The sequence below is a fragment of the Ochotona princeps genome, chromosome 8, assembly GCF_030435755.1.
Source record: "Ochotona princeps isolate mOchPri1 chromosome 8, mOchPri1.hap1, whole genome shotgun sequence".
NCBI classification, from domain to species: domain Eukaryota; kingdom Metazoa; phylum Chordata; class Mammalia; order Lagomorpha; family Ochotonidae; genus Ochotona; species Ochotona princeps.
The window spans coordinates 81,194,849-81,219,225 of record NC_080839.1 but is presented as its reverse complement, the minus strand read 5'-3'; the positions used below and the strand labels follow the sequence as shown (position 1 = coordinate 81,219,225).

The 24,377-nt window shown below is 49.5% G+C and overlaps 1 protein-coding gene across 2 annotated transcripts in view; it reads left to right on the top strand.

Annotated features, from left to right (window-relative positions):
* Positions 1 to 215: 215 nt before the first annotated feature.
* DCDC2C (doublecortin domain containing 2C) overlaps positions 216 to 24,377 on the top strand; it is a 78,879-nt gene continuing 54,717 nt past the window's right edge. The window contains exons 1-4 of one of the 2 annotated variants that reach the window (XM_058667437.1): positions 216 to 665; positions 4,154 to 4,205; positions 14,952 to 15,028; positions 20,955 to 21,083. In XM_058667437.1, coding sequence (XP_058523420.1) covers positions 379 to 665; positions 4,154 to 4,205; positions 14,952 to 15,028; positions 20,955 to 21,083 — 545 coding nt within the window. In that variant the 5' untranslated portion in view covers positions 216 to 378. The remainder of the gene's footprint in view (positions 666 to 4,153; positions 4,206 to 14,951; positions 15,029 to 20,954; positions 21,084 to 24,377) is intronic. The other variant, XM_058667438.1, reaches the window with a different exon arrangement.

The following is a 24,377-nucleotide window of genomic DNA, read 5'->3' as shown; positions in this document are numbered from 1 at the left end:
CTCCCTTCAGATGAGACCAGGAAAGCAAGGCACACAGGGTGAAGCAGCTTCCGGCCCAGAGAATCCCCACTCAACCCCACCCTATATGCAGGGGGCAGCAGGTGGAACGGGAGAGGGGCTCGTGGGCTGTGAGCTGCAAGGTCTCACTTGTGGTCCCCCCTCACTCCTTCACCTGCCCAGACTCTCCACCCCTCCCTCACTGGTCTGGGATCTCAGTTATCTCCGCACCCGTCCACCCCAGGGACTGCCCGGCGCACGCAGGGTCACAATTGCCCCCCAGGGCGCGTCAACACGGGCCACCCAGCTGGACCACGCCGCCTCAGTCCCGCGACCCACCACCCGCTGTCCGCGGCGTCCAGTCCTGTGGGCGACGCAGCCATGGGCTCCCGCGGGCCCTACACGCTGGTGGACACCACACCCGCCAAGACCATCCTGGTGTACCGTAACGGGGACCAGTTCTACGTGGGCAAGAAGTTCGTGCTGTCGCGGCGCCGCGCCGCCACCTTCGAGGCGCTGCTGGAGCAGCTGACGGAGCAGGTGGACGTGCCGTTCGGCGTGCGGCGCCTCTACACGCCCACGCGCGGTCACCAGGTGCACGAGCTGGACGCGCTGCAGACCGGCGGCAAGTATGTGGCGGCCGGGCGCGAGCGCTTCAAGAAGCTCGAGTAAGTGTGTTCGCCGTGTGGCCGGCGCTTCGGGCCAGATTTGCCGGCGCAGATGGGTGGGTCTCCCGGCGGGTCTCAGCGAGTGGTGCGCCTCAGGTGCCGGTAGGACTTCTGACTTTCAGACCAGGATTTAGTGTGCAGCACTGTTTCAAAACAGCGCAAGAATGTTTTGTTGCAAGAACAGACTTTCAAAAATTCTTTCCAATTCATATGTGATGAGAGGCACCAAAGCATGTTCTGGTAGACCTGGTGTGTTTTATCGCCACCGAGGAGGGATGGGTGGCAGGCTCCTGCTTTCGGCCTGGTACATACCCAGTATATGCCACCCCTGCCTGCTTGCCTCTGTTGGGCCCTGTTACGTCTGTCACAGTTTACTTACGATGTTGTGGATGACTGTGTTTGCTCAAAAACTTGAGGAAAGATGGAAAGCATTTCTCCTGTGGCCGTGTGAGGTTTGTGGCTGTCATCTTTGGAGGATGGAGTGATTCACACGCGGTGGCAGTTGAGGCTCTCTGGGGCCCTGGCCTTGCTTCCTGCGGCTGCCACCTGACGGGTGGCAAGTGTCCGTGAAGTTCTGCAGCCGGACTTTGTTTCTGTTGCCCCTTCCTAGATCCGTGAAATGTGAACTCACTGGCCTGCGAGTGAGCACTTGCTGGAGAGTGGTGTCTGTAATTACCCTGCCGTGGAGCAGCTGAAATGAGCTTCCACCAGGCTGCAACATTCTAACTGTGCCCTGAGCAAGTGCCTTGGCAGTGAAACTCTGGTGGGTGGAGCTCCCCTCAGGGTGCTGGGACGAGAGGGTCCTTGGGAGAAGGTGCCAGAGCGCTAGCCAACACCGATCCTTGTTGGAGTATTTCCTGCAGTGTTTCCTGGAGCAAGATACACGAGATGAAAAAGATGACTTTTTCCTATAAAATAAAGGGCTATAGGCTAATTAGTGTGTAAGCCTAGAATTAAGTATTTATTTTATGGAGAATTCCATTAACAATATTATGTGTTTATATATATGTGTGTATATGTATGTATGTGTGAGGAAGGGACCCCAAAGAGTTTGAATTATATTAAGAACATTGTCCTAGTCACCTTAGAGCTTATTATTGAGATACAAGTGTGAAACTGCTACTTATTTTTAAAATTTATTTGAGGGAGAGGGAGAGGGAGAGGGAGAGGGAGAGGGAGAGGGAGAGGGAGAGGGAGAGGGAGAGGGAGAGGGAGAGGGAGAGGGAGAGGGAGAGGAGAGAGAGAGAGAGAGAGAGAGAGAGAGAGAGAGAGAGAGAGAGAATATCTCCCATTTGCTGATTTACCCCTCAAATGACCAAGGCTAGAAGCTGGGAACTTAGTCCAGGTCTCCTGTCTGGGTGGCAGGGACCCAAGTACTTGGGCCTCCACCTCCTGCCTTCCAGGGTCCACATGAGCAGGAAGTTGGGATTCAGGCAGAGCCAGGGCTCAAACACAAGCACCCTGGTGCGTGTCGATTGCCAGGCCAAATGCTTGTCCCTGCAAATGCAATTTAAATGAAGCTTGGCTGGTTCTTCTGCCCCACCCTCTCCCCCTCCTGTCTCCCCTGCCGCCCCCTCCTCATCTCCCCCGCCCCTCTCCTCCTCCTGTCTCCCCTGCCACCCCTCTCCTCCTCCTGTCTCCCCTGTCGTCCCCTCCTCTTGTCTCCCCCGCCCCTCTCCTCATCTCCCCTGCCGCCCCCCTCCTCATCTCCCCTGCCCCTCTCCTCCTGCCTTCCCTGCCGCCCCTCTCCTCATCTCCCCTGCCGCCCCCTCCTCATCTACCCCGCCCCTCTCCTCCTCCTGTCTCCCCTGCCACCCCTCTCCTCATCTCCCCAGCCGCCCCTCTCCTCATCTCCCCTGCCGCCCCTCTGCTCATCTCCCCTGCCGCCCACCTGCACTCTGGAGATGGTGGATGCCATGAAAAAGGAAAGTGAGAGGTACGGGAGGGGTGCTGCTGTCGGAGCTGGACCCTGCCTGCAGCCGAGGCCTGCTTTGAGCTTCCTGAGGGACAAGGAGCAGATGGGATGGGTTCCCTGAAGACTGGGTTTGCTCTTCAGGAAAGTGGGGTTCCTTGATGTCTCCCCCATGCTGTTGTGAGATGTAGGCAAATGCGGTGCTGACCAGTGCCTGGCCTTGGCTTCACCCTGCTGCCTCCTCCCGCTTCGTGGGCCAGCTCCCACTTCTGATGCTCGTGTCCTGGTCCCCAAGGACACCGAGGCCACCAGGCAGCCTGAGACCCGCCCAGCGGCTCTGGAGGATGCATCGGAACTCCCTTTTTATCTCTGTGTTTTAAGGAGTCCAACACTGAGCCAAAAAAATACTATTTGTGATTTGTAGGGTCTTGAATTTTCTGTAGTTTTTTTTTTTGCTTTTCATTTCTATTGATTGACAATCCGATGTCATTTTTAGAATAATGATGTTCACAAACAAATATGAAATTTGGGAATTGGGAGCCAGTTGGCAGTGCTGATTTAGGGAAATATGAGCAGCAGGAGCAGCTCACACAGGGTGTGCGTGAGAGCTTGTGGGCAGAGGAGGGGGCCGAACCAGCCAGCAGTCTGGGTTGGTCCGGGCTTATAATTCTCAAATTTTATATCTTTGGTTGGGATTTATAAATTTATAATTTATACTTTGAACTGCTGGCAGAATTTTATTGGTAGAGAATTCAAATAATCATACGAATTTCTAGTTTCTGTTGAAGAAATGGAGGTTTGATTGTTGAAAGGCTTTGGTTTTGTTGCTTGCATTTCTTCATGAGAACAGCTTCCTGGGCCGTCAGGTCGCTGGGCCGTCAGGTCCCCGTGCCACTGTCCCCGCCAGCCCCTGGCTGAGTGCGCCGTTCACCGCCTGGCCTCCACAGCAGTTTGAGCTTGCAGTTGTAGACTCTATCGAGTCTTTATTTTTCCTTTCACCTATTTAAGTCAAACCTTCTCTGACCACTGCTAAAATCATCACAAACATAACAATTTGAAGTATGTATTTTTTTAAAGCAGGGGGAAATTTTGACATTAGATATAAGTATCAGGGTAATCAGCCTTATTATTTAACACATCTGGGCTTATTTGGGGGCACATCAAATCCTGAAGTCCCAAAGCGCTCAGAACTACCTGTGGGAACCATGGCCATTCCAGCCCAGTGGTTCTTTTCCAGTTTGTAGTTTTGGCCAAATGGGGATGGGATGGAACCCTGTGAGAGGATGGGCATCGGGGAGGTGCTGTGTGAGGCAGTCGGTTCGTGCTCTGATCTCAGTCTGTCAAGAACGTGGAGGAGCCCACAGCCCTGCTCTTCTGGTGACCTGGCCACTGGCCACTGAAGTAGGCTTCTGTTTGGTTAACAGAGGCACCTGCTGCTGCGTGCTCGCACATGCTCCCTCACCTGCTTCCCGTGCAGGGTCCCCTGGCTCAGTGCCGGAGAGGATTCCTCCCAGAAAGGCTCAACTTCCCATCTTAATACTTCGCTTCTGACAGCATTTTCTCCTTTCTTTTACAGTTATATTCACATAGTTCCCAGAAAACCTACAAGGATGAGGAAGTTGAAAGAAGTAAGTGGTCACTAACTGCTCGAGATGAACGGGTGATCTGGTAAACATTTAAATGTTAATATGGAATAAGCAAAATGTCTCGTAAGAGGGTATTGCTCTAGACTGCAGTCCCCAGTGCCGGCTTGTCATGCTCATCAAAGCACCGGGCCAGGAGTTAGTCCAAGGGTTCTAAGACCTGACAACGGAAAATCTCCACTAGCCTTTTGTTTTGGGGCATTTGGAAAAATTATTTGAAGTTACACAGCATTGAAGATACTTAAACACTAGACTTAAAGATCTGCACTGAGTTCTCCACATTTGTGAATGTTCTTGAAAGATATTTGAACGATCTGTAGGATACAAGGAGCCGTCTTCTCATTCACAGCATTTGATCCTTAACAGAAGTCAATATTTAATTGGTTATGAGACCTGCTTTTTCTGGTAGGCCATGAAAATCACCTGTTGACATCTGGGATTTGTTAGCATGATTTGTAGTCTTTGGCTTTAAGAATGGGCTTCTCATTTTGTGGAGGCTTCCCCACGTGAGGTGTTTGGGAGGGTCTGCTCTTCCTGGTTATACCACCTGGCTGCCCCTGAGTCTCCTGGTTACACCGCCTGGCTGCCCCTGAGTCTCCTCCAAGCTCAGTGCATGCACAGCTCACTGCTGTCCCCTGCAGTCTTAAATTCTTTGCCACACCGTATGAAATGGTGCCTGATGTGCCACTACTGGAGTTCTTGGTCTGCTGGCTGTCAGGTCTGAGGGCTACCTGGACCTATCTTGGGTCAAACCTGTAGGATGCCACGTTGTTGCAGTTCACTGAGTCAGAAATGAGTTCACTCCCAACTTCATGCATGCTCAGTCCTGCCCCATAGCCCTTGCCTCCTTAAACAAAATGGCGCCTGATATGGCTCTGATACGGCTCTACGAGGAACTCCACCCGGTTCTTGCACTGCCCCCCCACCTCATCTGGAACCTGCCATTCTGTCTGTGCTGCTGGTCAAATCAAACAGACCAGCATGACGGGCAGTTCTTTGTCAGGGTTTACCTCTGGAGTTCCTGGTTAATGTCCCTTCCCACCTTGTTGCTGGTGGAATTCTGGCTGCTTGTGGAGTTCAGATTGCCATTCGCTGAATGCCGCTGGGGTATCAGTCACTGCAACACCACACCATTGTCTCTGCTGCTTTCCTGTGTCTATCAGTCTCCGGGTACCCCTCTGCTGTTGTTCTAGTATGTTCTGTTTCCTGGAATGTATCCTCTCTGGTTCACACTGGCTAATATTTCTTGGTCTGTTTAAACGTGTCTTTACCTTATTCCTCCACTTTGATTCCCTCACAGGCTGATTTTTAAGTTGCTAATTTTGCATGGCTCACATATGCTGTTATGAACATATCAATGGGAATTGCAAGAGAAAGGGTTCCCCACTCCTGAATTTAATGACTTTCAGTTCCATCCTTTTTGCTGCAAATATCAGAATTTGACTCTTCTTTGTAACTGAGTAGTGTTTCTTTGTGCTTAGTCACCACACTTTCTCTTTGCATGCATCTGTTGCTGGATACATCTGAGGGCTGGGCTGGAGAAGGCCAGCTCCAGTCTCACAGGTGGATCTCAAGCTTGCCCAGAACCATTTATTGAAGAGCTTATCTGTTCCTTTTTTATTTTTAAGGTTTAATTTTCCATTGGAAAATCTGATTTACAGAGTGAAGGAGAGACAGAGGGAAAGATCTTCCATCCACTGGTTCACTCCCCAAGTAGCTGCAATGGCCGGAATGGAACTGATCCGAAGCCAGGATCCAGGAGCTTCTTCCAGGTCTCCTGCATGGGTATAGGGTCCCAAGGCTTTAGACCATTTCTACTGCTTTCTCAGGCCATAAGCAGGGAGCTAGAAGGGAAATGGAGCAGCTAGGATTAGAGCCAGTACCCATATAGGATCCCACGTGTGCAAGACAAGGACTTTAGTCACTAAGCTATTGCACTGGGCCTGAGCCTATCTGTTCTTCAATGTGTGTTTTGGCATCTTTGTTGAGAACCAAATGGCTGTTGATGCATGGATTCATTTCTGTGGCCTCTGCTTTGTTCTGATGCTCTGTGTGTCTGTTTTTGTGCTATTACCATGCGGTTTGGTAACTTTAGCTCTGTGGTATGTCTTAAAATCAGGTGCTGTGATGCCCCAGGCTTGTCCTTTTTGTCTGAGATTACTTTGGCCACTTTGGATCTTTTGTTGTTTTCTATGAATTTAGAATAGCTTTTTTTCTAGTTTTGTGAGGAATATTATTGGCTTTTTGAGATGGTCTTTGTTGAATCTGAAAATTATCTTAGATTGCCTGGACAGTTTTACAATACTAGCTTTTGCAGTATTTGAACAGAAGAAGTCTTTCCATTTTCTGTGTCTTCAATTTCTTTCATTTATGTGTTATAATATTTATTATGAAGGTCTTTCATATTTTGTTTATTAAACTTACTCTAAGGTGTTTTCATTTCTTGGTATCTGTTGGGGGTATGATTGTTTTTATGACTTCTTTCTCAGCAAGTTGATTATTGGTCATGAAACTGCTGTTGACTTGTACATGTTGATTTTCTGCCAGGCAACTTCACTGTTTGAGTTCTAATAGTCCTTCAGTGGGGTCTTAGGTTTTTAAATTAATATGGAGAACCATGTAATGTGCAAAAAGGAATACTTTGCCTTCCTGCATTCCTGTTTGTGTAGCTTTCTTTTTCCTGATTGCTTTGGCCAAAACTTCCAGTATGTTATTGAGTAAGAGCAGTGCATGTGGACGCCGTCTGGTTCTAGATCAGAGAGAAGATGCGTCCAGTGTTGCTCCACTCAGTGTGTCATCGGCCAAGTGTCCTCATATGCAGCCTTTGTTACGTTGAGGCATCATCCTAATTTGTTTGAGGTTTTTTGCTCAACATGAGAGGGTTTTACTGCAAGCTTGGTCTGTGTTTCTGAGAAATCAGGTGGTTCTTATCCTCCGTTTTGCCGATGTGATGGACTATGTTTACTGCTTTGTGGGTGGTGAACCAGCTCTGCTTCCCTGAGATAAATCCCGCCTGCTCTTGGTGAATGATATTCTATTCTTTTTAACAGTGATATAATAGATTCCTTACAGCAACAGATTTGCTCCCATTCATGACTGTTTATAGAGAAGTGCAGTTATGTAACAGTTTTCATCCTTTGAATATTGACTTCTGGATTAGATGTTTGAAAGTTTCCACAATCTTCCACTGTTTCTGTCCATTTATGGGATGTCTGTGACTCCCATGGGGCTGGGAGAATTAAGCCAGAAACTGCAGCGTGCTGCCCTGTTGGCAACGCCCGCGTCGCCACGTACCCCGAGCCGAGCAGAGGGACTAGGGTTACAACAAGACAATACGCAGAGAGCCAACACACAGTACACAGAATGCTGATCGATGACAGATTGATCTTTATTGCAACTCCAGGCTTTCTTTTATACTCTCCCTAGCTCCTCCCAGTGTTTATCCAGTCCTCAAGGGGCCACCCTAAATCCTCGAGTTCCTCCCAGTAGTGGCCACCCTAAATCCCTTGAGTTCCTCCCAGTGTTTATCCAATCCTGTTGTGGCCACCCTAAATCCCTTGAGTTCCTCCCAGTGTTTATCCAATCCCTTGGCAGATAACTTGACAAGTAGGAAGCAGGAACTTGCGGTTAAGCCAGTGACTAGATATATCAGGCCAAAATTACCAGTCCCGTTATGCTCTGAGAAACAAGCTAAGCTGTGGAGTTAATCCTTGGGAGACCGGGGCCTGCACTGCCCCTTCTCCTTCCCCATGCCTGCTTCTCCTCTGTGATCTCTCACTGCTGCCTGCAGAGCACTGTGCCTGCGCTGTGGCTTCTGGGAGTCCCTCTAGTCCAGAGCTGATGATATTCCAGATGAGATGAAGACTTGTTTCCATTATTTATCTCCCATGAGCTGCCCAGTGCTGAAGTCTGGGCTTAGTGGTTTCATTATGAGTTCCCAGGCTACGGGTTCCGTAACTGCCCAGGTTCACTTGTTAGAGTTTCCATATCCTCAGGTCACATGAGGCACTTGGAAGTCCTGTCAGGCTTCGAGTGCTTCATCATGTTTGACATTGTTAACTTTCCTTGAGGTTGACCTACAGTTTGTGAGATCTATGCTCTCATCAGAAGGTTTATGTTTACATCTCAGGTCTCCCCTGGGAAGATGGGAACACTGCAACCATGCAAGGTAGAGCAGTCTTCATAGCTGCCAGTTACAAGATGAAGTGAGAGAGCAGTAAAGGGCAGGTGATGTGTGTAAGGTTAAGCTGCAGACTCCTCACAGCTCCAGCCCCGAGGTTCCAGACATGGCGTGTCTGTTCTGGCCCCGCCAGTGCTCTCAGTGGGTAGTCCTCCAGCTGTTGACATTCTGGACCTCATGGATGTTTACAGCGATGTGTATGTGTGTGATCAGAGAAGTCTGATAATAACTTGAAACTTGAATGCTCACTGCTAGAGGAGCAACCAAATGGTTCATAGAGTACCACAATGTGGTCAGAGCTACATATATTGACCTGTTGTAGCTTTTGGCATGTGGATAGGACTACATGAAATAGCCATGAAACTGTCATTTAGCAAGAACCCACTCACCCCATCCAATTCTGAGATCCATGAAGGCCTTACCAGTGTGAACACCAACGTCAACAGTTTCAAACGTTAAATACTGCAGAGTATAAGCATTTGTCCAGTCCTAAAATCCAATGTTTAAATGTTTTGTTTTATGTTGTGAGAAGTCAGTATGGGGGAGAAACACTTCTGTGTTACAGTTTCATAGATTTTTGTTAGTGTCAGAATATGTTAGTGGTAAAACTGATGAAGCTTTCTCAGAGACCTTGTTTTACTATAGATATTTACAGAAAATTAGTTAGAATACTGAAATTCATTCAAGGAGTTTAAGGAATATGTCACACAGGAAATGAAGCAAATGAAAGCTCATATTTCCGAATGTAAGAATACAATGGAGTCAATTAAAAGTACAGTGGAGAATCTTAAAAATAGAATGAATAAAGCAGAAAAAAGAATTTCAGAATTAGAAGATATTTCCTGTCACCAGGGGGAAACAAACCAAAAGTTGGAAGCAGAGCTGGATCAAGCAAAAGAAAGTATACAAGAATTAAAAGGTATGATTACAAGGTCCAACATGAGTTATGGGAGTTCCAGAAGGCACAGAAAGAGAAGTTGGGATTAAATGTGTGTTCAATGAAATAATAAATCGAAACTTCCATAATCAGGAGAAGGAATTGGAAAACAATGTACAGGAGGGCCACAGAACTCCCAACAGCGTTGATCAGAAGCGATCTTCACCACGACATGTGATACTCAAGCTCTGTTCAATTGAACAAAAGGAAAAATTTCTTAAATGTGCGTGTGAGAAAAAACCAAGTGACTTATAGAGGAACCCCAATCAAACTCACAGCTGACCTCTCAGAGGACACACTACAGGCCAAATGACAATGAAGTGACATATTCCAGATTCTGAAAGAGAAAAATTTTAGCCCAGAATAACATATCTTTCAAAGCTCTCATTTGTCTTTGAAAATGAAATGAAATTTTTCCGCAGTAAAGAAAAACTCCAAGAATTGGCCTCTTCTAAACCTGCCCTACAAATGATACTCAAAGATGTTCCCATGAAAAAAAATGGGAATAGCGAATGCCAGAACCAAAGGCAAATGTGGAAAACATCCCTCTAAAAGGCTAGAAGAAGACTCAATCAAAGAATAACCCATTGGCAAAATGACAGGACCAAACTGCCACCTATCTGTAATAACTATGAATGGCTTAAATTCATCAGTCAAATGCCATAGATTAGAGGATTGGATCAAAAAACAAAACCCAGCTATCTGCTGCTTACAAGAGACACATCTCACCAACAAAGATCAGAGGAAATTGAAAGTGAAAGGATGAAAAAAGATATTCCAAGCAAGTGGTAAGGAAAAACGTGCAGGTGTAACCATTCTTAGATGATATAGATTTTGATGTGAAAAACATTAAAAGAAATGAAGAAGGGCACCACATAATGATCCAAGGATCCATTCAGCAAGAAGAGATCACCATAATAAATGTGTATGTGCCAAATGGCAAAACATCTAGCTACGTGAAACAATTATTAACGGGTTTAAAGGGAGAAATAGACTCCAATACAATCATAGTGGGGGATCTTATTACTCTATTAACATCAATGGACAGATCAAAGTGACAGAAATTCAGCAAGGAAACAACAGAACTCACCCAACTCTAGAACAAATGGACTTAGTTGACATCTATTGAACCTTTCATCCTACAGACAGAGTACACTTTTTTTTCATCAGTACATGGAACCTTCTCCAGAATTGACCATGTTATAGGCCACAAAGCAAGCCTCAGCAAATTAAAAAAAATCAAAATTATACCATGCATCTTCTCAGACCATCATGAAGTGAAGCTGTTGACCAAGAAGTCAAAACACCCAGGAAGACTTGCAAACATATGGAGACGGAATAATGTTACTAAATGAGCAGTGGTTTAGAGAGGAAATCAAAGGGGAAATTTAAAAATTGCTTAAAATAAATGAAGGCATCAACACAACATACCAAAACTTATGGGACACAATCAAGGCGATGCTAAGAGGAAAGTTCATCTAAATGCTTATGCTAAGAAACTAGAAAAATACCAAGTAAATGAGTTAGCCTTACAGTTGAAGGGACTAGAAAAACAACAGCAAAACAATCCCAAGATTAGTAGGAAAAAAGAAATAACCAAAATAAGGGAGGAAATATAGCAAATAGAGACTGAAAGAACTATACATAAGATCAGTGAACCAAAGAGCTGATTCTTTGAGAAAATCAACAAAATAGACTCTCTACTAGCCCATCTAGCTAAAAAAGGAGGGAGAAAATACACATGAACAGCTTCAGAGATGAGAAAGGAGATATAACAACAGCTACCTTGGACATACAGAGAGTCATTAGGAACTATTGCAAGCAACTATATGCCAACAAATCAGAAGACCTAGAGGAGATGGCTAGATTTGGTAAGACACATACAATCCACCAAAATTGAATCAAGAAGCAATTAATAATCTGAATATATCTATAGCATGGACTGAGATTGAATCAGTATTTAAAGCCCTATCAACCAAGAAAAGTCCTGGACCAGATGGCGTCACTGCTGAATTCTACCAAACGTTTCAAGAGGAACTTACTCCGATCCTCCACAAGCTTTCCCAAACAATAGAAAGGGAGGCAATCCTTCCAGACTCTTTCTACAAATCCAATATCACCTTAATACCAAAGCCGAATAGAGACACAACAGAAAAAGAGAACTGCAGACCAATATCCTTGATGAACACAGATGCTAAAATCCTCAACAAAACGCTAGCCAACAGGATCCAACAGTACATCAGGCAGATCATTCACCCAGACCAGGTGGAATTCATCGCAGGCATGCGGGGAGGGTTCAGCATTCTCAAGTCAATAAATGTGATATACCACATCAACAGATTGAAAAATAAAAAACATATGATCATCTCAATAGATGCAGAGAAGGCATTTGATAAAATTCAACAATGCTGCATGCTGAAAACCCTAAGCAAGATAGGCATAGAAGGAACATTCTACAACACAAAGTAATTTAAAAAAAAAAAAAAAACCAAAGCCAACATCATACTAAATGGGGAAAGATTGGGAGCCTTTTCACTAAAATCTGGAACTAGACAGGGATGTCCACTGTCACTACTCTTCAATATAGTGTTGGAAGTCCTCGCCAGAGCTGTTAGGCAAGAAAAAGGAATGAAAGGAATCCAAATTGGAAACGAGGAACTGAAATTATTTCTAATTGCAGACGACATGATTCTCTACGTAGGAGAACCAAAAACTCAGTAAAGACACTACTGGAACTCCTAAGAGACTTTGGCAGGGGAGCAGGATGCAAAATTAATGAACACAAATCGATGGCACTAGTGTTCACAAATAATTCCATGGATGAAAAAGAAATTGTAAGTACAGTTCCCTTTAAAATAGTAGAGAGGAATCTTTGTTTTGAATGCACACAGTTGCCTTTGCCAGTCAACATTCCAGAAACCACAGGCATGCCTGTGCAATGCTGAGGATCTCATGTCATGGGTGTGGGTGTGGTTTCCTGCCCTGGGTAAAGGATGTCTTAGATGACGGGTCCTTGTACTCATGCATGTGAGTGGCAGGAGCCTGGCTCCTGCATGGGTGCTTGGGGTGGTCACCACTGTTAGACAGTCATCGGAACCCACGCCTGCTCAACACAGCCTGGGAGATGGCTGTACAGAGTCAGGGAGGGAGCCAGAGCCGTGTACTTAATTGCTGGAGTTATTTAATTAGGTAATGATATTAGGGTTAATGAATCTTTAACACAGTGGAAGAGCAATTATCTCATTGTTCCTGTGATGTTGTGCAGCCAAGCAGAAAGCTGTATCTTGGGGGCTGTGTCTCATGGAACGTGCACAATGCGATTGCTGTTGCTTCCCAGCTTGCTCTGTAAATACAGCATCGCTTTCTTCACCGTTAGTGGATAGGTGCATTCATGATGCAAGAATTTGAGAGGGAGCGAGAGGGGGAGAGTGAGCGAGAATATAGAGAATTCACTCCCCAGATGCTCACATAGCTGGAGTGGTGGCTGGAAGCTGGAAATTCCATTCAAGTCCCCCGAGTGGGTGGCACAGACCAAGTGCTTGGGCCGCCGCCTGCTGCCGCATGGGCTCTGCATTAGCAAGAAGCTGGAATCGGTGGCTGGTGGCAGGGATCTAACGGCATTTGGATGTCTGACTTTATTACACACACACACACACACACACACACACACACACACACACACACACCTTCCGCTGGTTGGTTCATTCCCCAGGTGGCTAGAGCAGTGGGGCTGGGACAGGCCCAAGCTAGCAGTCGGATCTCCAATGTGGGTGGTGAGGTCCCAATACTTGTGCCATCCTCTGTGGCGTCTCCAGGGTCGTTAGCTGGGATCAAGATGGGAAGTGGAGGGGCCAGGACATGAACTGGTGCCCACAAGAGATGCTGGCATTATGGGCGTCAGCTTTAACCCCTGCGTCATACTCCAGCCCCACAGGTGTCTTAACTGCTAGGTCAACTTCCTGTTCTCCCTGCCCTTAAAACCTGGTTCTCTGGGAAGATTGAGAGTCAGTGCTTGCTTAGGTCTGCTGGAGGCACAACAGCCTGTTTGTGTTGTCACCGTGCGCCCATAGTGCGTGTATGGGCACTGTTCTTGGCATTGGAACTGTGGCTGACTTTTATTCAACTTGGGGGAATTCAACAGATCCCCAGTATTAATGGGGATATAATTAGTGGCCCATCTTGTGTGGAAGCTGGGGTCCTGGCAGATCTGAGAGCAGAAGGGAGCAGAGCAGGCCCTGGAGGAGCCATGGGAGCAGCCTGCAGGGGGTGGGGGAGGACATTGGAGCAGGTGCCAGAGCAAAGTGGGCCTGGCAGAACTGAGGTTTTTGCAAGTGGAGCCAGACAGTGAGTGTGGGCTATGTGGCTGCAAGGGGTTATAGCTGAAGTCTGAGCCACTGGGGAACCCCAAGGGTGAGGCTGAAGTCTTCGAGGGAGGGCTTTTGGGTACCAGGTTTAGAAGGGCCCCAGACCCACCTGGTGTGGTGTGAGCATGCGAGCATCCCGATGTGTTCCTGCTGGTGGTGATATTACAGGTTTGAGGGCAGCAGCTGGGGGTGCATCCTAGCTCGTGCCTACAGGGAGGCCACTGGAGCCAGATGAGAGAGCAGGGTGCACCTGGGGTGGAAGTGGGACAATCGTGGCCTCTCAGAGCCCCCTTACAGTGCAGCTGAGACCAAGATCCTGCAAAATGGGCCAGATGGGGTCTGTTGGAAGCTCCAGTGGAGGGGCTCTGAGAGGCTAAAGCAGGTTGAGGCTGGATGGGGGTCTGTGGAGACCCCCAAAGGGGGCCATGTGTATGTATGCTAGCAGGCAACAGGCAACAGGGGGACTGGGAAGTGGGGCCCATGGGGCCAAGGGGGACTTGTAGCAGGATTTGTGACCAACAGGTGTGAGCAAACAACCAGGCAGGGCAGGAGGGAGGGAGAGGGAGGAGGTGGGGAGAGAGCCAGTGGGTACCTAGGATCCAACATGGAGAGCGGCTGCTTCTCTGGGCAGGCCAGGGTGGGGGGCAGGGGCCCTGGGCCCCTGTAGAGGGCAGAGCAGGGCCGTCAACTCCTCCCCAACCTCCCCTCCACTGATGTTCTGCTGAGGCTGACGGGCAGGACATAAGGGTGAGGAAGTGCTGTCCTGTGTCAGATCCTGGCCACTCTCAGCATCTCAGCCCTGCTGATCTGGAGGTTGATGCTGGCATGAGGCCATGGTTGGTGGCTCTGCTTCTCAGATGCAGTCAGAGGGAAGAGGAGGGGGGTCGGGCCACATGTGGGGATTGCACCTGCTGGCAGGGACGTCCTGGTCTGAAATCAGAAGCTACGTGGTCTGTGTGTCAGCAGGGAGCCTATGGCAGTGCCAAGAGAGCTCTGGCCATGGAATGCTGGCCATGGCCCTGGCGTGTGCTGCCCTGCTGAGGGCACTGCTCCCAGCGCTCTGCCCTTTTCTGGACTGGTGTGCACAGACTTCGGTCCCTGTCCTCTCGGCGCCCTGCATACCTCTGCCCCTCTTCGTGACCCTCCTGACCCCCAGGCCTGCTGCTGTTTCGGGGTGGGGGGCAGTGGTGCGCATGCTGCAGCAGTGTTTGTATACCTGCACTGAACCCCAGGCCCACATCTCCTTTCAGATCAAGCCGGTGGTACATTGTGACATCAGCGTGCCCTCCAGGTGGCAGGCCTACCATCGAATATCCAGACACATCAAGTGAGTACAGTGTTACAGCTGGGAACAGTCGTGGTGAGAACTGCATAAAAGTAATAGCATGCTCTGTTGCCACCAGCTCTGCCTGGCCCCTCTCCTGGCTCTCCCTCTCTTCCGGCCAGGCTCTGGGGCGTGGTCTCTCCCGGAAGCAGAGCCCTCCTGATGCAGCCTTCAGATGTGGCACGCTCTTGCTTCTCTTGGACCTTGGCTTTGGGACAGTTCCTGCTGTTGCATTGCCACCTACGATGTCTCAGGCGTGACGAAGTGAGGGCACCCCACAGCCTAGTCCCCCGCATGGCACGAGGGAGGGCTGCTCTGAGCTTGGGCGCCTCCATGGTGCTGCTGGTACAGTGGGAGGCGCTCAGCCTTAGTGCTGTGAGGGCAGGTTACGGGAAGAGCTGGTTCCAGAACAGCTCCTAGTGTCAAGGATGTGACTCCCCCATTCCCTCTCTGCCCTGGTTGCTGCTGTGCAGCAGGACTGAGCACCCACATTGCAGGCTGTGACGGTCGCCCACGCGTGTGATGTTTCCAGGAAATGCCATTTCTCTCCACATGTCTCGTCAGGTGCTTTAGCGTGGCAGTGACTGAAACTTCCTTTGGAATGACCAGCTCCCACTGGGAGGCGGTTTAGTGAGTGGCCACAGCCTCACTGGCTCTGAGAACTGGGGCCCCGAATCCCAGCCCATTAGCAGGGCTGCCCCTTCCTTCGCCATGTGTGAGGGTGTATGAGGCTGGATCTCCGTTTAACCAACTGACCTAAGCCTTGGGTGTGGAGGACAAAGGCAGTACCACAGCCCATTGGTCAGAGGCATCCCGGGGACCCAGTGAGCCTTCGTTCCAAACACTTTTCCTGAAGTTTCTGTTGGAGGCTGTCTGCACACGCTTCTGAAGCCTGCAGCATGATATGAGCTGGGCTGCAATGAGAAAACACCACACTTCTCAGTGTGGAAGGCTCCAGAAGGTTACTGGTTTGTGGGCCTTTACACAGATGTGCGTCCCCTGTGGCACACTGGACAAGCAGGAGTGAGATGTGCAGGCTGCTCATTTACTTGGCAGACAACGTTTTTTTCAGCTGGAAACCATTTGTTCCTGTAGTGAGTGCCCAGCCTCTGTTTTCATGCCACAAGCTCCACTAGATGGACCCAAATATCCGTCTAAACGCAGGGTTCCTCTACAAGCAGAGAGCTGAGTGCTGTGCCTACATACCCAGTTAAGCATGGCAGAGTCGGAAACATCCAGGAGTGAATGGCTTCCCACCCTTTCTTGGCTGAGAAGAGCCTTGCCCAGAGAGCCAGGACTGCATGAGGCGTGTCCCCTCACTGAGGCGTGGGCACAGGTAGCTGAGCCACGCTGCTCCGAGGGGTGGGGAGGTTGGCCAGGCACAGGGGTTCTGTGCAGCGTTGACTGATTACGCAGGTGTTTGACGGAGAATGGCAGGAGCAGGACTGGGACTCATGCAGATCCCTTCTTGGCAGCTTTCTTGGGGCGGAGACCTTCGAGCTTTAAGAGGTCCTATAGAATTGTATGAGGTGGGCCCTGAGGTGAATGGCCAAAGCCCTTCCCTGACAGTTGGTGCATTGTGCCTTGGGGCGGGGCAGGGTGAGGTGGCCATTAGGGTTGGAGGTATTGCCCAGCATCACTAACAAGCCAGGTGGGGGCCCCTCCATGTGCAGAAAGCAGGTGCCGGTCCTCTGTGAACACAGGGGCTTTTGAGGGCGCAGGGCATGTCCTTGGGTGCGGCCAGTGGGTTTCTATGGGAGGACACTGGAGCTTGTTCTGTGATCTTAGCACTGGGAAGTGGTGGCCCAGAGCCCAGACATGGCAGTCAACAATTTTGGGTCTTGCCATCAGTCAAATTGTTCTTGTTTTATTGGTTATTTTAATCGAAGCATCCTGACTTCTGAGGTGCAGCTTCCATCCAGATGGAGTTGTATGTGGGTGGTTCACAAGGCCCAGGGTAGAGTTTTTGTGTGTGTGTGTAGTTTATGGGTTCAGGGTATAGTGGCGTGTGTGTGTGTGTTCACGGGGCTCAGGGTGGAGCTCTGTGTGTGTAGAGTTCATGGGGCCCAGGGTGCAGCTCTGTGTGTGGTGAGTTCACAGGCTGAGTGGAGTAGTGTGTGTGTGTAATGTGTGTGTGTTCACGGGGCTCAGGGTGGAGCTCTGTGTGTGGTGAGTTCACGGGGCTCAGGGTGGAGCTCTGTGTGTGGTGAGTTCACAGGCTGAGTGGAGTGGGGTGTGTGTGTGTGTGTGTTCACGGGGCTCAGGGTGGAGCTCTGTGTGTGTGTGTGTGTTCATGGGGCTCCGGGTGGAGCTCTGTGTGTGGTGAGTTCACAGGCTGAGTGGAGTGGGGTGTGTGTGTGTGTGTGTTCACGGGGCTCAGGGTGGAGCTCTGTGTGTGTAGAGTTCATGGGGCTCAGGGTGGAGCTCTGTGTGTGGTGAGTTCACAGGCTGAGTGGAGTAGTGTGTGTGTGTAATGTGTGTGTGTTCACGGGGCTCAGGGTGGAGCTCTGTGTGTGGTGAGTTCACAGGCTGAGTGGTGTGTGTGTGTGGTGTGTGTGTGTGTTCACGGGGCTCAGGGTGGAGCTCTGTGTGTGGTGAGTTCACGGGGCTCAGGGTGGAGCTCTGTGTGTGGTGAGTTCACAGGCTGAGTGGAGTGGTGTGTGTGTGTGTGTTCACGGGGCTCAGGGTGGAGCTCTGTGTGTGTGTGTGTTCATGGGGCTCAGGGTGGAGCTCTGTGTGTGTGTGTGTTCATGGGGCTCAGGGTGGAGCTCTGTGTGTGTGTGTGTTCATGGGGCTCAGGGTGGAGCTCTGTGTGTGTGTGTGTTCATGGGGCTCAGGGTGGAGCTCTGTGTGTGTGTGTGTTCATGGGGCTCAGGGTGGAGCTCTGTGTGTGGTGAGTTCACAGGCTGAGTGGAGTGATGTGTGTGTGTGTGTTCACGGGGCTCAGGGCGGAGCTCTGTGTGTGTGTGTGTTCATGGGGCTCAGGGTGGAGCTCTGTGTGTGTGTGTGTTCATGGGGCTCAGGGTGGAGCTCTGTGTGTGTGTGTGTTCATGGGGCTCAGGGTGGAGCTCTGTGTGTGTGTGTGTTCATGGGGCTCAGGGTGGAGCTCTGTGTGTGTGTGTGTTCATGGGGCTCAGGGTGGAGCTCTGTGTGTGGTGAGTTCACAGGCTGAGTGGAGTGATGTGTGTGTGTGTGTTCACGGGGCTCAGGGTGGAGCTCTGTGTGTGTGTGTGTTCATGGGGCTCAGGGTGGAGCTCTGTGTATGGTGAGTTCACAGGCTGAGTGGAGTGGGGTGTGTGTGTGTGTGTGTTCATGGGGCTCCGGGTGGAGCTCTGTGTGTGGTGAGTTCACAGGCTGAGTGGAGTGGTGTGTGTGTGTGTGTGTGTGTTCACGGGGCTCAGGGCGGAGCTCTGTGTGTGTGTGTGTTCATGGGGCTCAGGGTGGAGCTCTGTGTGTGGTGAGTTCACAGGCTGAGTGGAGTGGTGTGTGTGTGTAATGTGTGTGTGTGTTCACGGGGCTCAGGGCGGAGCTCTGTGTGTGTGTGTGTTCACGGGGCTCAGGGTGGAGCTTTGTGTGTGGTGAGTTCACAGGCTGAGTGGAGTGGTGTGTGTGTGTAATGTGTGTGTGTGTTCACGGGGCTCAGGGCGGAGCTCTGTGTGTGTGTGTGTGTTCACGGGGCTCAGGGTGGAGTTCTGTGTGTGGTGAGTTCACAGGCTGAGTGGAGTAGTGTGTGTGTGTGTGTTCATGGGGCTCCGGGTGGAGCTCTGTGTGTGGTGAGTTCACAGGCTGAGTGGAGTGGTGTGTGTGTGTAATGTGTGTGTGTGTTCACGGGGTTCAGGGTGGAGTTCTGTGTGTGGTGAGTTCACAGGCTGAGTGGAGTGGTGTATGTGTGTGGTGTGTGTGGTGTTCACGGGGCTTCACTGTATTTCCCACAGTGCTGTGGGCAGAGCACTGTCAGCGCATCCGGGGCGTTAGTCTGGAATCCTCTCCCCAGTTGTGGCCTTCTGTCTGGTGTGGAGAAGCTTGGGTCCAGCCTCTCCTGCGGTTTGCGAGGTTCTTAGGCCCCGGGGTTGGGGGTGGAGGGTACAGGCAGCCAGCATGGACGCCCCCACCCCAGTGGATCAGACAGTGTGAGGGCAGTGGTACCACAGGAAGAAGTGTCACTCTGGCTTCCTCCCAGCCAAGGGATCAACAGGTTTCTGACAGAAGGGTAGGGGCCAGGGAGAGGCCGGACGGTGCGGTGGCTCTGCTCGGGGCCTCTGCTCACAGGCCTACTTGTGCTGCACACACTGTTGCCTTCCTTCCGTGTTCACCCCGAGTTGTCATGGTGGTGGTTGTGCTGTTAAGGAGGGCAGGGTGGGCATCATGCTCGAGGCAGTGGTACAGCACTGATTTAACTAAGATGGGACTTATCTGTGCCCACCTACCAGCTCTCCACCAGACGTGGGGAGACTGTGTGGAGGTTACCTGGGGTTGGCCCCCGCCCCGCTGACCACCGGGCGGAGGTGGACACGCCAACAGCGCTGAGGTTACCAGAGGACCCTGGCTGCTGGGCAGCTCACTGGCAAGTGCCTGGCGACGCGCGCAGGCCTCTTCTCTGAGCCTGAGCCTTCTGCACTTGTAAACTGGAGGTGGTTTTTATGGCATCTCTCTTTTTGTGGCTTTATTTTTGTTAATTACGTTTTTAACTGACACCTTGGGATTCCATGCGATGTTTTGATACATGTTTATGTTGTGTAATGTTTGAATTGGTGTATATGTGTCTTTTCTCGCGTGTGTGTGTGATGAAAACATTCACAATTCTTCTAGCACTTTTGAAATTACAGCCATCCTATTATATAATAGAATATTTCTTTTATTAAAATATTTAAAAAATATAAACATTATTTATTTAGCTGAAAGGGAGAGTGATACAGAAGGCGGGGGAGGTATTCCATCTGTGGATTTACTGCCCAGTGGCCTCAGCAGCTGGACTGGTCCAGAGTGAGGCTGGGCAGGTCATCTCCATCTGCATCTCCAGCGTTGCCCATGGCCTCCTGGGCGCATGCACAGGGACCTGGATTGGAGCAGAGCAGCTGGCATTCCAACTGGTGCCCAGTGTGGCATGGCTGTTGTCTTGGCATCCGCCTTGCTCCACCCCAGAAGTATTTTTTAATGGATATTTCCACCTAAATTTAGATGCATAAGATAAAATGTGAATATCTACAAAGGCATCACTGAGCTGTGTTCTTAAAGGCTATCTGAGACCTAAAGATATAGCCCTGTATTTTGCTGTAATTTAATCCAAGTTTCAGTATTTTATTCAGTTCAAATGTTGTCAAGTGGTTCTGACTAACAAAGTGGAACATTAAGACAATGCAAGAGGCCTAGTAGCTTTGGCACTGAGTTTTGAAAATCTGCTAGGGACCCTGTTAGGCTGAACAGACAGAAATCCTAAAATCGGCCCACTGGGAGTGCATCGAATTGACCTAAGTGAAGTCTGCGTGAGTGAAGTCTGTGTCCCTTGTCTTTGCAAAGGATTGCGTGTGACCTGTGGGCATCTCGCACCCTGGGTGGAGGGAGAATACGCGTTCTCAAGGCGTGATTGCTCTTTCTTTTCCAAATGTTTGCAAGTTTATTCCATTATAATTGTCACAGCAGTCGGGAGCATATATATTTGAAAGTAGAATTCTGCCTCGTTCATCTGGCATTTTAGGTTTGATAAAAAGACCTTTTTGTACTGCACATGCCAGGTCAGCAGGCTGCGTGATGCTCTGTGTGGCTGATAATGGTCCCTGCACCCCCATGCATGTATCCTGGCAGCTGTTCAGTGCCCTTGTTGTTTTAACAACTTTATGACTCTCGCTCTCTGTAGTATTTTTGAATTTTAAAAGTCTTCTTTCAAATTTCATATGCTAACATTTGAATGCTTTTCTTTTTATTCTTACAGTGTTTTCACAAATGGACGATTGTTTATCCCACCTATAAAAATCATCATCCCCAAATTCAGTCTGTCAGATTGGAATAGCGTGCTGGCCACGATTGGAGAGAAGGTCTTTCCTCTGGGAGGCGTTCGGAAGTAAGGAGACTCTTGTCTGGGGGAGAACAGTGGGTGATGCTAGCTTGGTTTTTTACTTTTTTTTCTGAAGATTTCCTGCCTGGATCAGCAGGGTCTACAATGACTCTCCAAGAACTGAATTTAATACTTCAAATTAGTCAATATTTTCTTTGTACTGCAAGTATTTCTAACAAGTTTCATGAACTGTTCATTCAGCGAACTACCAATATCTGCCTTGCAGCATAAAAAAAAGGCTGCTGTCCTAAACCTTGGCTGTGGAACCAGTGGTTGCACGTGCTTTAGTTGGAATCGGGAAGGCAGCTAGTTTGGAGAAGTAGGGTGAGCCCATAAGGGAGGCTGTGTGAGAAGAAGGAGGTCTCATGGGCTGTGGACATGCATGCCGGAGGCAGGAAGTGGATCTCATGGGCTGTGGACATGCATGCCGGAGGCAGGAAGTGGATCCCATGGGCTGTGGACATGCATGCCGGAGGCAGGAAGTGGATCCCATGGGCTGTGGACATGCATGCCGGAGGCAGGAAGTGGATCCCATGGGCTGTGGACATGCATGCCGGAGGCAGGAAGTGGATCCCATGGGCTGTGGACATGCATGCCGGAGGCAGCACAGACTGATGGCTGCAGTGTGGGCTTCAGGGTCAGAGCTGGAACCACATCTCCTTTCTACTCACTGTGTGTGCCTTTGCTATCCTAGGCATTTTCTCCTTGATACCTTTTTCCTCATCTGGAAAAGTGGAAATGACAGTAAAGCCTACTTTTATAACATGGGCATAGCATTTAACATAGTATTTGGAATGTAGTGATTACGGCAGCACAAGGGCCTGAATCAGCATGGCAGGTTGGGGGAGGTTGCGACGCTGTGTCCATCGATGTCGCTGCACGTTATCAAAGGGAGGCAGTAAGACTTGAAACTGGAACTCTGCTTCTAGGACGGACTTGCATGCCAGTCCTGGGCTTGCTGTCTTGCAGCCACTGGGTCCCACTGAGTGGATGAGAGCTCACTGTGGTGGCTGTGCTGATGGATAGAGGGTGGGAGATGAGAGACAGCTCTGTGTCAAGTGTCACAGCTGTGATACTGGCCAGGTCTTGGCTTTAAGAATAAGGTGGGCTGAAAGTGAAGGTGTTGGAAAGAATGTGAAGGAGCAGAGACAGCCGCAATGAGGCCGGCCTGTAAAAAGAGACAAAGAAGATCATGGCTTAAGGGCCAGGTCAGTCCCTCAAGAAGGCCTCCACGACAGGTGCACCCACCTGGGCAGGCATGTCAGTCTGTGAAGCAAGTGTCAGCAGAATGGAAGGAAGATGCAGGAAACGCCAGGACATCACTTTAAGTAACGCGCAGTTCCGTCCAGACAGAGAACGAAGAGGGAAGCACTGGACCTGGGTTGTACCTTGGACCAGACGGCCCCGATAACCACATGCACCAGTGCTGGTCAGACAGCACCTGCAGGAATGGGGACTTCCTCAGGACAGATGCCATATGAAAGCCCCAGTGAACTCAGGAAGACTGAAACCAGTTCAAGTCTGTTTTCAAAATGCAAGGGCACAAAGCCAGAAGTCCTTCACAGGAGGGGAATTGGAAATGCACAGTAAGTGCGAATTCAACAACTTTCTCTTCAACAACCAGTGAGTCAAGAGGGAAATGAAACAGGAGGCCCCGGTGCAGTGGCCTAGTGGCCAAGTCCCCACCTGCAGTATCTGGGGATCCCGTATGGGCACCGGTTAGTGTCCACCTCCCATCCTGCTCCCTGCTTGTGGCCTGGGAAAGTAGTAGAGAATGGTCCAAAGCTTTGGGACCCTGCGCTTGCATGGGAGACCTGGGAGAGGCTCCTGCCTCCTGGCTGTAGATCAGCCCAGTTCCAGCCATCGTGGCCCCTTGGGGAGTGAACCAGTGGATGGAAGATCTTTGTTGCTCTCTCCTTCTTTCTGTAGATCTGCCTTTCCAATTAACAATAAATAAATAAATGAATCTTTGAAAAACAGCTATAGATGTGAAGTGTAGAAAGTCTCATATTACCTAAAGTCATCTTGAGGATTAATAAAAATTCTTCAAAAAATTTAAAAGAAGATTGTAAAAATGTGCAGACAAATGAAAATAGCAACAAAAATTCACGGGATGGAACAAAACTGGTCGAAGGGAAAAATGTAGAATGTCAAAAGGCAAGATTTCAAACAACTCAACTTCATACCCAAGAACTTGCAAATGGCCAGACTCTGAATAAGACGTGTACCAACCCTGTTTACAGCAGCAGCAAGGAGGAGGGATGCTTAGGAACAAACAGCACCAGGAAAGTGAACTACCTGTACTCTGAAGTCCATAAAACATTGAGAAAGACACAATGGAAGTATTTCTCTTGCTCATGGCTTGGAAGAATCCGTGCTGTGACAATAGCCACACCGGTCAAAGTAAAATGCACTCATTGCAGTCCCCATCAAAGCTTCGATTGCATTGTTTCAATGAAATAAACTGAGATTCCATAGTTTGCATGGGATCACGAAAGACCATGCATCGTGAAGACAGTCCTGAGGAAGGACATAGCCGACAGCGTCTTACTCCTTGATTTCAGACTGCGCTGTAGAGCTGTGTGCAAGATGGAGAAGCTGCAGTGCAGCAAGGGAGGCCACGAGCAGACGGGGGAGGGGGGGAAGTGTGCAAAGCAGGTGTGCCTCGTGAAGGAGTCTGTCCCGTGGGTACAGGAGACACGCACAGCCCACTTCCAAAAGAACAGCCTCATTCAAAACTGAGCAGAGGACCCAACGAGACATTTTACCAAATTATAGACATGGACAGCAGGTAGATATAAAAATCGCTAACTGTGAAGGAAATGCAATTTGAAACCATGATGCGACATCACCACACTGCTGCCATCAAAGACAATGACATCACAAGTGTTGGCGGATGTGGGGTAGAAATGAGCCCTCACACTGTCGGGGTGAGCATTGGAAGTCTGCGGAAGGCTCTGCCACTCTGGAAGAGATGAACTCAGCATCTCAAAGTGACAATCCTGAGCTCACAACAGCTCACGTGTGGGAGCAAGCCAAGTGGCCATTCGCAGGTGAATGGATGAGGAACCTGTGTTCTACCCAGTGCAGTTAACCTTCAGCTAAAAAAGGAAAGTTCTGTGTTTTGCGGCAGTAACATGAGCCTGGAGAACATTACATGAAGTGAATTTAGTAGAAGAGATCTCACTTTTATGTGGAATCTAAAAAAAAAAGCCCCTAGAAGCAGAGTGAATGCCTGTTAGTCAGGGAGTGGCTTCAGCCTTGAGCTCGCTGCAGGAGTGGGCCTGTGTAGGCAGATTG